The sequence below is a fragment of the Rhinichthys klamathensis genome, unplaced genomic scaffold (genome assembly GCF_029890125.1).
Source record: "Rhinichthys klamathensis goyatoka isolate OS25496 unplaced genomic scaffold, OSU_Roscu_1.1 h1tg000275l_1, whole genome shotgun sequence".
In the NCBI taxonomy this organism is placed as follows: domain Eukaryota; kingdom Metazoa; phylum Chordata; class Actinopteri; order Cypriniformes; family Leuciscidae; genus Rhinichthys; species Rhinichthys klamathensis.
Genome location: NW_026606794.1, coordinates 619,018 through 631,393, shown reverse-complemented (window position 1 = coordinate 631,393; position 12,376 = coordinate 619,018). Strand labels below are relative to the sequence as shown.

The 12,376-nt window shown below is 38.2% G+C and overlaps 1 protein-coding gene across 1 annotated transcript in view; it reads right to left on the bottom strand.

The window, feature by feature from the left end:
• poln (polymerase (DNA directed) nu) overlaps positions 1 to 12,376 on the bottom strand; it is a 46,145-nt gene that overhangs the window by 31,519 nt on the left and 2,250 nt on the right. Inside the window, exons 5-14 of the mRNA XM_056268620.1 lie at positions 10,115 to 10,636; positions 9,450 to 9,613; positions 9,101 to 9,213; positions 6,321 to 6,466; positions 6,128 to 6,196; positions 5,315 to 5,375; positions 3,608 to 3,672; positions 3,088 to 3,171; positions 2,857 to 2,949; positions 58 to 168 (exon numbers count right to left, since the gene is read on the bottom strand). Coding sequence (XP_056124595.1) covers positions 58 to 168; positions 2,857 to 2,949; positions 3,088 to 3,171; positions 3,608 to 3,672; positions 5,315 to 5,375; positions 6,128 to 6,196; positions 6,321 to 6,466; positions 9,101 to 9,213; positions 9,450 to 9,613; positions 10,115 to 10,636 — 1,428 coding nt within the window. The remainder of the gene's footprint in view (positions 1 to 57; positions 169 to 2,856; positions 2,950 to 3,087; positions 3,172 to 3,607; positions 3,673 to 5,314; positions 5,376 to 6,127; positions 6,197 to 6,320; positions 6,467 to 9,100; positions 9,214 to 9,449; positions 9,614 to 10,114; positions 10,637 to 12,376) is intronic.

Sequence of the window (12,376 nt, the reverse complement as noted above, 5' to 3'; positions counted from 1 at the left end):
GTTTTAAAATCAAATCTGATATGGTTTGATTTCTAGTCTACACGTGAAATGTCTCACCTTGCTCATACAAGACAAAATGCCATCCACAAATGCAGTCTTGATTTTGTGAATCTGTCTGTATTCCAGTACGATTTTGGGCAGTGGATGCAGCTTCTGTAGTTGTAATAGCTATAATAGAGTGCAGTGTTAATTTTGTCAGGAAATTTTGATTTAGTTTTAGTCTTAGTCTTTTGACTAAAATGCCATTTAGTTTTAGTCATATTTTAGTCATCTGAATTGTTTTAGTTTTAGTCTAGTTTTAGTCGACGAAATACAATAACATTTTAGTCGACTAAATCTACAGTAGATTTAGTCGACTAAAATATAATGGGTTTAGTTCAATTGTAATGCGTTAATTTAGAATTTCTCTAAAATTTCCAAACCCATATGGAGAAAACATCTATTAACCTATTAATATGAATGATTTTTAAGTTTGAACATGCAATACAGATACAGATTTAACTGCTGTTACTTAAAAAATATCTTAAAATGAAATAAAACCACTTTTCCTAAAGTACAACACAGTCTTCTTTACAATGAATGATATATTCATTCCTTATAACTACTTACACATCATTCTTTATTCTTTCAAGCAGACATATTTATTTGTATGAATTAAATATAATTAATCCTTATTAAAGCTATTAACAAACAGTGAATGCTTTTCTCTTTTTCTTTTGTTGCTTGATCAAAATTAAGGACACGGACCGCATTATGTTTATTGCCACTGTCACTTTAAGACGTCGGATCATGTCCAATGACATGCGGATACAATTGCACTGATGCACATCCGACACACTCACAGTTTAAGACATAACCAGCATAGTTTACATGAATACTCTCCAAAAAGGACATTTAGACATACTGTTGTGTATTTCTCCATTCAGACACGAAAGAGAGCTCAATTCAGTAGCCTACTCGCGCGCTGTAGGTGTATTGTGCATGACTGCACGCTTCGGGTTAGGTGTGTGCGCACAGAAAACCGCACCGAATAGAGCTCTTTTTTGCATCGTCACTCTTATTCAGAGATCTATATGTCTGCCCTACTCATTCTCCCAGACGTTCACATTTTTTAACGTTTTATGACCGCGGGGTAGATCACGTTACAGTAGACTACAAATGTGCGCATCTACCACACACGCAGGACATCAGTTCTGACGGATCGCTTCCAAAATCGTCACTATCTAACATTTTCGTCTAGTTTTTATTAGTTGACGAAAATGTCAATAGATTTTCGTCATAGTCTTTGTCATTCAAAACTAGGTTTTATTTAGTTATCGTCTCGTTTTCGTCTGTGAAAAAATGTCGTTGACGAATAATTTTCGTCCTTATTTCGTCAACGAAATTAACACTGATAGAGTGCAGAAAAAAAAACATTAAAAAAGGGGCAATTATGCTGAATTATACAAAATAGATAAGACGACTCTTTTAATTTTAGCGAAATAATCAGACATCGTGTGCCAATAGGAGACCTAGAGAAAAAAAAACATTAGAAGAAAAAATCTTCTGTAGCCTATGAGCCATTTGTCTTATTATGCTGCGTATATAAAATTTAAATGTGTATCAGATAATCTGAGAATTTGATATATGCGTTAATCATCAAAACATGCAAACTAAGGGCCAGATTTACTAACAGCTTGCGCCAGCACAAACCCTCTTATGCCGTTGAAAAATTAGCGCTGAAAAGGCGTGGACAGAGTTGTTTTTGCGGCTGACCTTATTGCATATGCATCTGTAGGAGTTTCCCTTTCAGGTGCAAAATTTATGGGAGGAGAGCATTTAAATGAATCATGCAAGGTGATTTACTAAGGTTTTCCGCTCGCCAATTTACTTATGCTTGCGCCATTATTTACCGCCCAAAAAACGTCTTAAACCAGACGCCAACTGGTAGATTGCGTTGGTCATTCTGGAAATGATCCGGATGCGTCTGTGTTCTTTAATTTGCGCGTCGTCAGTAGATCACGCACATAACTTTGTGCGCTTTCCCATTGGCGCTTTTTTGGAATTGTGCTCTCACGCTAATTTGCCCTGTTTAACAGGGGACACACTTAAAAACTGTAAGGCCGATTATGAATGTAATTTGATACTTACGACTCCAGACTTTAAGTGTTTTTAGTTCAGTCTTAGAATGTTTCAGCTAGTCGTTAAGTGTGTCCCCAGCATTTAGTAAATCTGGCCCGAAGCATTAAGATTGCTGCAGACAATAATTACACTACCGTTCAAAAGTTTGGGGTCAGTGAGAATTTTATTTTTATTTTTTGGAGGAAAGAAATCAATAGTTTTATTTATCAAGGAATAATTAATTTGATCGAAAGTGACAGTAAAGACATTTATAATGTTACAAAAGTCTTTTGAACTTCCTATTCATCAAAGAATCCTAAAAAAAAAAAAAAAAAAAAAAACTGTACAACTGACAGACCAACAACTGTTTCAACATTGATAATAATAATAAATGTTTCTTGAGCATCAAATCCTCATATTATACTGATTTGTGAAGGATCATTTGACACTGAAGACACTGACACTGGTGATGCTGAAAATTCAGCTTTGATCACAGGAATAAATTACACTTTACTATATATTCACACAGAAAACAGCTGATTTACACTGGAATAATATTTAATACTATAACTGATTTTTGTTGTATTTTTAATCAAATAAGCGCAGCCATGGTTAGCAAAAGAGAATTCTTTTAAAAGTATTTAAAATCGTACCGACCCCAAACTTTTGAACGGTAGTGTAAATATAAACAATAACATCTATGAGACCATCACTCATGTTTATGTGCATATATAAGGACATTAAATGTGTGCTCACAGCTGTTTCTGATGTTGACTGCTGTTGTTTGATTGTTTTGGGAAGCTTCTTATTCTCACAAAGTTCATGTAAACGCAGCTTCTCGAAGAGGATCTGAAAGGAGGAGAGGTTTGACAAGATGAACTGACCGGGCACAAGACCCTATTTCAAAACTTAGTGACTTACTTAATAGACATTTTGGGCATGAAAAAAATGCTTTCAAGGTCAGCAAAGCGATTCAAAAACACTGACCAGTCTGAGCTGAGCACTGCTGGATACCAAGAACTTTTGACCTGCGGCCTGGTGAGCCTCCTGCTCTAACTGCTTCAGCTTAGACTGAGAGAGAGAGCACAAGAGAGACCCTAATTAGAAGTGAGAAGCTTTACATTCTGACACTTTCAAAAACAGAAGATGGAGTAAAACCCCTAACAAAGAATAACCCAGTAGTGTTTTATTATTTATCCCTTCCTTTCTTCTGAGAGAACTGGGGAAGGATGAGAGAAATGTAGAAGAACAATAGAAGAGGAGAATTGTGAAAAGTGTAGAAGCGTATGAAATTAATATAGACAAAGCACTAGAGGAAGCAATATACGTGTCATTCTCACTCATGAGAATGAGTGAGAAGTTAATTGATAATGTTCTTTTTGAGCAGTGACAGATGAGTAGATTAATATTAACTACATATAACAGACCTTCCATTTCCCTCAGGGTAGATAGGCCTGAGAAAATCAGTTTATAGTTGTTTCAAAGAATCACATACACAAACTCTTACCCCCAACATCTCTGAAGTCTTTTTCAAGGCCTCCTTGTCCACATGCATTTTATAGCTCTCCATTGCTGAGAGAGAGCAAGAATAATGTTAAAGCAGCACCTTAAAATTATTGGCTCCATTGTAAATGCAAAATACCCCCTGTGGTGAAAATCTAAATTTTCTTACTTTCTTTATTGTATTTATTTATATAGAACAATTTATTGCAACTACAGTTGCCCAATGTGCTGTACAAAGCTAATAAAATGTAATATCAAAATACAAAGACAACACAAAATAACAGAAAACAACAACAGAAAAATATGACTCAACGCGTTTTTAATGTTGTTTATATGTCTTGTTATATGGTGTTTTTAATGTGCGCAAATTCATTGTCTCAAAAACAGACAAAAACTCGGCATAACACCGGCCCTGTTTCCTAGCATCACAAACATGTAACCATTCTCGTCAACATGCAGGGCGGGGCTTTTCTACACTGACTTTCTATGATGTTCAAAGCATTTCCACTTATAGCTGGTGTGTGGTGAGCGCACTGGCGCCGTTGTACTGTGGCTGCCGTCGCATCATCCAAGTGGATGCTGCACACTGGTGCTGGTTGAGGAGAGACCCCCTGATATGATTGTAAAGCGCTTTGGGTGTACAGTAGTACATATGAAAGCGCTATATAAATGCCTCATTCATTCATTCATTTCTAAGGATGCTGATTTTAGAAGGCAGCTGTCTAACTCTGAGATGGCGAACGGGAACATGATTTGTGTAACATTAACAAAACATTATTAGCTGTTTGATAACATAGTCAAGCCAAAGACCAATCATATCAGTTAACGTTATGTGTCAGATGTTGTAGAGAGTTATACATAAAACGCATTACTATTCTGATACATTGACTTGTAGACAAACCTGTATTATTCACTCTTCCACTTCTTCTGAATCAGTTTCTGGTTCAAACATGTATTTCTGAATTAAACCAGTATTTCCACTTTCCATTATGCAGCGTTTACTACAGTAAAGTTGAGCGAGTGGATCAGGTAGTCCGATCTGGTGTGAGTGAGTGGAGGCAGGGACTAATTTGCATATTCATGGTTCCGTGTATACTAAATGAAGCAAGGGTGTGGAGTAACATTCAAGCTATTTTAAAAAATGTTCACAGGAAGAAAAAAGTTAAAATGTGTCATTTTGATTATCAAAAAGTCCCCGTAAACCGAAGTTGCAACTGACTTTTCTCCAGTTTTGTGATGTATTTCCAAGGGAAACGGAATATTGAATAGAGGGCAGGGTTTTACTTTAGTGCACCTCCTCTCCATCCCTCGTTTATAGAAAACTGACGGTTGGAGGGGAGTGGTTAAGGATATTCAACCCAAGCCGTCAAACTGAAGTCAGAGAAGGAACGCCATTCCAGAGCGAAAGCAAATGTTCAGATTTTGATTAAAGATTACCATGAAAAAAACATTTTTTTTCTGTGTATTAACTTGCGCTGATTAATTATTCACCACAAGACTAGTAATGTGCGCTAACAAAGTAAATATATTTTTTATTTCATGACGACTTTAAGGGATAACATATTTGACTACAGGGGGACTTTAAAGCAGCGATACAGTGATATTCCATAAAAATGGAAACAAACTCATTATATCATAAAATGAATAAATCACGGATATGCAGTATGGTGAGATTCTGTAAGTTAAATCATTAAATTTTCTTTGCTCTGACCTGCCAGAACTGGAATCATCTTTTGTTCTATGCCAGAATAGAGCTGCCACAGCCCCTGAGTCTATAGAGAAAAAGACAGACAGGAAAGGAAAATTCTGAGTAATGGCGCTTTTCCACTGCATGGTACGGCTCAGTACGGTTCGGCTCGGCACGGTTCGGCTCGCTTCGCTTTTCCACTGCGTGGTACGGCTCAGTACGGTTCGGCTCGGCACGGTTCGGCTCGCTTCGCTTTTCCACTGCGTGGTACGACTCGGCACGGCACAGTTCGCTTTAGCTCGGTTTGCTTTTCCACTGCAGTTAGTACCGCTTCAAAGCGGGTGGGATTATAGTCTGACCGTTATAGTTTATCCGCTCCTCGGCAACCAACGAGAGGAACATCTGCACTTCGTCCACTGACCACAATTCAGCCATTTCTTTTTTGAAAGTTTTTTTTCTTTCTTTTTTCTTCAAGCAAGTCAAACAAGTAGTTTTAAAACAGGTGCTACAGCGGTGGCTGTTACTGGCTATTTAAATCTAGCGGGTTTGATGTCTCGCATATACAATGACGCTGGTAGTGACGATTCCGTCTGACCAATCAGTGATCTGCAGTGTTTTCACGTCACATTTTAGTATCGGTACGGTATGCTTGGAACCTCAACAGAGGTGGTACCATTTAAAGCGAGCCGTACCGTACCATGCAGTGGAAAAGCGCCACAAAGTGAGTCGTACCCAGGCGAGCCGTACTGTACCATGCAGTGGAAAAGCGCCATAAGAGAGAAAACTGAGAAACAGTGTACATTATGCTTTATTTAGAAAAGATTCAGGTTCACTTACCTGAAGCTTGTTATGTAGTTCCACCATTAGCTTGTGTAGAAGAGACAAATTTGAAATCGCTTGAGTCACCTTATAAAGCAGTAAGAAGAGGGACAATGTCACCAGTAAAAGTGTCGTTACCAACTCAAAATTCAAATACAGCTGCTGGGGCCTTTCCTGACCACCATTTATTGAATCAAGTGTATATCCTGACCTTGGCTTGCCCAAGCACAGGTTCCAGTGTGGGCGGAACTGGATGTGTGTAGTGTTTGGAAAGCAGGGTCTGAAAGCAGGTAGCAGAGTTGCCAGGATCTAACAACCACGCAGCAATCTGAGGATCCATGACTTGACACCCCAAAACTGCACAGAATCAGAAATCAAAGTCACAAATTACTCAAATATTACCCACAATACCACTGTTCCCAAATTCTTTTAAAACATTATTAGATGTATTAAAAGTCTATATCTAATGGTAATGTCTAAATTTAAACAGTATTTCCAACTTTTGTGAATATAAAGTGGGGTTCAAAAGTCAATTAGTGAGAGCACTATTGAAAATATTTCAGGACACACCAAGTCGACGTCAAAGAACTAGTGGCGACAAAAGCTGACTGTGTTGTCACTTTGCGTCAGCTGCATCTCGGCCAAAAAGCTGCGCTTGAACACACAAAAAGGACAATAGGCGACTGTCAACTAGCATGTGCGTTCTGCACCTGTGTGTAAGGAAATAACTGTCCATATCAGCAGGTATCAATAGTCTATTTTCGTCATTCAAATGGGAAACCGAAACTAGGACTGCAGATATACAAAGCAGCACTTGCTTGCAATTTTGAAAATCAATCATGCTGTTAACTTTCTTCATTCCACTCGGCTTATGTTATTATGAAAATATTCCTGCATTGGAACGCTCAGGTAAGATGACCTAAAATTATAAAACCCTTATAAAACTGTATTATATATATATATTTTTTTATTCTAAACTGTTTTAATTATTCTTATTTCTTTTGATTATTTTAATTTATTCTATGTAAAGCACTTTGAATTACCATTGTGTATGAAATGTGCTATATAAATAAACTTGCCGTGCCGTCTTGACTTCTTTGCACGCTTTCATCACTTTAACTTTTATTCTCGTGCACTGACTCATTCACTATGTTGAAAAGCAAATCAGAGTTCTTTCTCTCACCGACAGGCCAACGGCGCTTCAACACGCTGAATCGGCAAAAAACAACAACAAAAAAAGACGTTATCCGGTTAGAGCCAACGGTGCAGAACACACCGAAAAAACTAAGCCAACAGATGCTCAAAAAAATGACATTGCCCGTTGGCCTGGTGTGTCCCCGGCTTCAGAGTTAATTTAGTTTAGTACAATGTTTTGAAACTGTTTGGGTGTGAGCAAAAACACGTTTGTGTGTGTCCCTTTAAATGCAACAGCTGCTGCTCCTAGCTCCCTTTCCAGAAGAGGGCGGAGTTTTTACAGCTTGTGCTTCGGATACTCCAGCAACAACAAAACTGGAGGATGCCAAACAGCCAAAATGTCAGAAATTGTCAGACACGGTTTTCAGCCTTACATGTTCGAACTGGAGTCGGACACCGAATTTAAACTTTTTAGGATACAACTGGATGTTTCTGAATTGTTAGTGGATAAATATATGTAGCTGTTGTGGAGTTAAGTTGATTCAACCCATCGACTAGCATGTACCGTCATGTTAATCTAAAAATCTTTCAGAAACAACTTTTGTGCAAATCCAGCGTTGATCTGACCCTCGTTTTGTGAAGCAGTCCGGCGTAAAATGATGTGCTCAAATATATAAAACATTAACTGGTGATAACAGATCATCACTAGTCATAGCTGGGGCTTCCCCCTACTCTTACATAAATATGGAACACCTCGTTTGGAGTGACGGTTTCTGATTTATGGGGATTATAAAAAAGTACAGGCCAGGGTGGATTTTTACCATTATAGGCTGGTTGTTTACACACGTTGTGGACACACATCTGTGTTCAAACATCTTATAAAAGCAAATTTTGCATAATAGATCCCCTTTAATATCATATCAGCATAAAAAGCTACTCTAAACAAATTACAGTTTGTTTGTTAAAAATTCTGCCGCCAGAATCCTGACTAGGACCAGGAATAGGAATCACATCACTCCTATTTTGGAGTCCTTACACTGGCTCCCTGTCAGGTTTCGTGTTGATTTTAAAATTCTCATGCTTACTCATACTTAGGCTTCGCATGGTCTGGCTCCTCAATATTTGTCGGAACTTTTAATCCCGTACATCCCAACGCGTGATCTCCGCTCCTCCGAAGCTGGTCTTTTAACTGTCCCGCCAACTCGTTTAAGATCTATGGGTGATGATAGGGCTTTATCTTCATTTGCTCCAAAACTCTGGAACTCTCTGCCTTCTGAGATCAGGCAAGCGGAATCTTTGAATGTTTTTAAAGCTTACCTCAAAACTTACTTTTTTTAGGGTAGCTTTTATTTGATTACTTTAACTATTTATCTTTTTTCTATACAATTAACTTAAACTCTTTTGATAACATTTTATATTTGTATTGTATATTTTGAATTTATTTCTCTTTTATGAATGCTTTTCTTTTATATTGTTGTATTTCTCTTTTATTTTTCCTTATTTTTGTGAAGTGCTTTGAGATTTAACTTTTAAAGGCGCTATAGAAAATAAAGATGATTATTATTTTCATTATAAAAGTATGAATTTCAGAATTTTCTAGTATCTGGAATGTATAACAAGATAAGTCACAAATTTGCTTTAACAAATGATTGACTTAGAAACAATGGATAGAATATATTTATGTTAGAATATAAAACAGAATTATAGAACAATATTTAAAATTTTCTCAACTTTTTGATGTCTTAACCCACTGTTTACTTCCAGTTTTTAAAATAATGTCAATGTAGTCTTAGAATTTGAATCCTACATAACATGGTAACTGTTTAGTCAGAGATAAAGGACCTTCATATGCGTCACCTTGTTTCCAGCTCAGGTCTCTGCTAAAGTGTCTCAATGCTGTGCGAAGCAGGTCTTTAGCTTTAAAGCACACAAACAGCTTTGTGCCACACATCATTCGCAGCAGCAGCTCTCTAAGGACACAAACAGATACAGAGAAACACACTGAACACCACCTACAGCATCTCTAAATATCATATCCACACATGTGCTCACCTACACAGTGACCACATTACACATGTAACAGTATACCTTAAAAAAAAAAAAAAAAAAAAATGAATCTGTGACAGAAAAAAGCAGGGATAGTAAGGAGAATAGACAAACACTCTCTGTCTTTTTCTAATTTCCTCTCCAAAAAATACAAGCACACCTGGTGAAGGCATCCTGTTTTTGTATAAAGTCTTGTTGGGCCCAGGCTGGTGTCTGCTCTAGTCTGAGGTATAGCACCCTCTCTGGTGGCCTGTCCTGTAGTCCCTCTGAGTCCAAATCAGTCTTCAGCAAAACCAGCAGGCCACACACTGCAGGGCACAGCCTCTTTAGAGACATTGAACACACCAAGCCATTAATGCTCACATACATTACCACTCGTACAAATTTGAAATTCTTTCAATGTGCCTTGTATGAGTCGATTTTTTTAATGAGTTCTGAAACTAAGGCTGCATGTATTTGACAAATACATTGATTGAACAGTAATATTTTTAAATTACAGATATTATCATTTATTTCTGTGATGGCAAAGCTGAAATTTCAGCAGCCATTACTCCTGATTTGGCGCTGAAGAAATATTTCTTATTATAAATGTTGAAAACAGTTGTAATGCTTAATATTTTCGTGGAAATGGTGATACATATTTTTCAGATTTATTTTTTTCAAAAATAAACAATTATTTGAAATTAGAAATGTTTTGTAACATTATAAATGTATTTACTGTAACGTTTGATCAATTTAATACATCCTTGCTGAAATTAAGCATTCATTTATTTTCTTCTCCAAACTTTTTTAGATGAATATCATCGAATAAATCTGTAAACACACCTGTTCTGGGTCTAGTTGTATGGTGCCATCTTGGTATACCATGGTGACAACTAATGCTTTCGCTTTTCCAACCTCCTCTAACATGCATTCTCTATCCTCTTGTGAGAGACGGCCTGTGTCACACACCCTGGGATCAGAAATCAAACTAAAAGCCCCTCTAGGGGTTGCTGTGGTTCCATCTTCTTTTATATCTGTTTCTGAAGACATTTGATAGCTTATTTTGGATCCTGACAGACTTGGATCGGAGGGGTTGGGGAGTTTGAAGTTATTCGGTTTATTGCATCCTTGCCTCTTAGATTGTTTCTGGGGTCTGAGGGGATGTCTCTGCCTCTTGACACCAGACTGTGGAGCTTTTGGTTTTAAGAGATGCACTGAGCCCTTTACTTTTGCATGGCAGAATGTTTGGTTTCTAAGTGTCTTATCACACAACTCCTGGGATGAAATGATCTTAGGACCTTCCTGTAAGGGACCAGGGGGTTCCCATTTTCTAATATGCTTTGGAAAAGATTCCCCCTCACCAGCCTGTATGCCAAGAAAACAAGGCAGAGTTTAAGAAGAGGACATTTGAGTTCACACTATCTCTTATTCACATGTGAAGAGAATATTTAACAAAAGCAATGCAAATAAAGTCAATTTCATAACACCAAAAAGCTTAAATCGGCAGCAGACAGCCATCCACACGCAACCCTCTATTTCAGAGTGTGGATGTCAGTGCCAGACAAATCAGCTTAAAAAAGCTTCAAAAAGAGAATATGCGCACACAGTTCCCAGGCTGTCATTAATAAAGCTCTCTAAAGCAGTTTTCAGGCTGATTCACCCACACTTTTATCACTGCAAGGACAAGACTTTGTCTGGTACTTCTCAACCTCTAAACGACCCCTGTGATTCTTTATGTAACAGACATCTGCAGTAAGAGATTTCCATTATTCATTAGTAGGCTGTTTCACCTTGAAAGAAGTTTAAAAAAAAAGCTACAAGCACTCAGGATCAAAACATTCTTGCACACTAGATAATTGATCCACAGATAATAGGGGCTTTTTAATGTTTATGCTATATAGAACATATAGAATTTAGTGATCTCTGTCTGGATAACTCTGTAAGCAGGTGAAAGAATGCTGTCCTTTGGATTGTATATTGTATGTGCGTGTATGCTTAGTTCATTGTCATTTCATCACTCTGATACTTTATAACTCCAGGGAAGTTTTCGTTTTTTTCTCCTCTATACAAAGAAAACTTACAATATATATATATATACACTCACCGGCCACTTTATTAGGTACCCTATGCTAGTAACGGGTTGGACCCCCTTTTGCCTTCAGAACTGCCTCAATTCTTCGTGGCATAGATTCAACAAGGTGCTGGAAGCATTCCTCAGGGAGTTTGGTCCATATTGACATGATGGCATCACACAGTTGCCGCAGATTTGTCGGCTGCACATCCATGATGCGAATCTCCCGTTCCACCACATCCCAAAGATGCTCTATTGGGTTGAGATCTGGTGACTGTGGAGGCCATTTTAGTACAGTGAACTCATTGTCATGTTCAAGAAACCAATTTGAAATGATTAGAGCTTTGTGACATGGTGGAAGTAGCCATCAGAGGATGGGTACATGGTGGCCATAAAGGGATGGACATGGTCAGAAACAATGCTCAGGTAGGCCGTGGCATTTAAACGATGCCCAATTGGCACTAAGGGGCCTAAAGTGTGCCAGGAAAACATCCCCCACACCATTACACCACCACCACCAGCCTGCACAGTGGTAACAAGGCATGATGGTTCCATGTTCTCATTCTGTTTACGCCAAATTCTGACTCTAACATCTGAATGTCTCAACAGAAATCGAGACTCATCAGACCAGGCAACATTTTTCCAGTCTTCAACTGTTCAATTTTGGTGAGCTCTTGCAAATTGTAGCCTCTTTTTCCTATTTGTAGTGGAGATGAGTGGTACCCGGTGGAGTCTTCTGCTGTTGTAGCCCATCCGCCTCAAGGTTGTGCGTGTTGTGGCTTCACAAATGCTTTGCTGCATACCTCGGTTGTAACGAGTGGTTATTTCAGTCACTGTTGCCCTTCTATCAGCTCGAACCAGTCTGGCCATTCTCCTCTGACCTCTGGCATCAACAAGGCATTTCCGCCCACAGAACTGCCGCTCACTGGATGTTTTTTCTTTTTCGGACCATTCTCTGTAAACCCTAGAGATGGTTGTGCGTGAAAATCCCAGTAGATTAGCAGTTTCTGAAATACTCAGACCAGCCCTTCTGG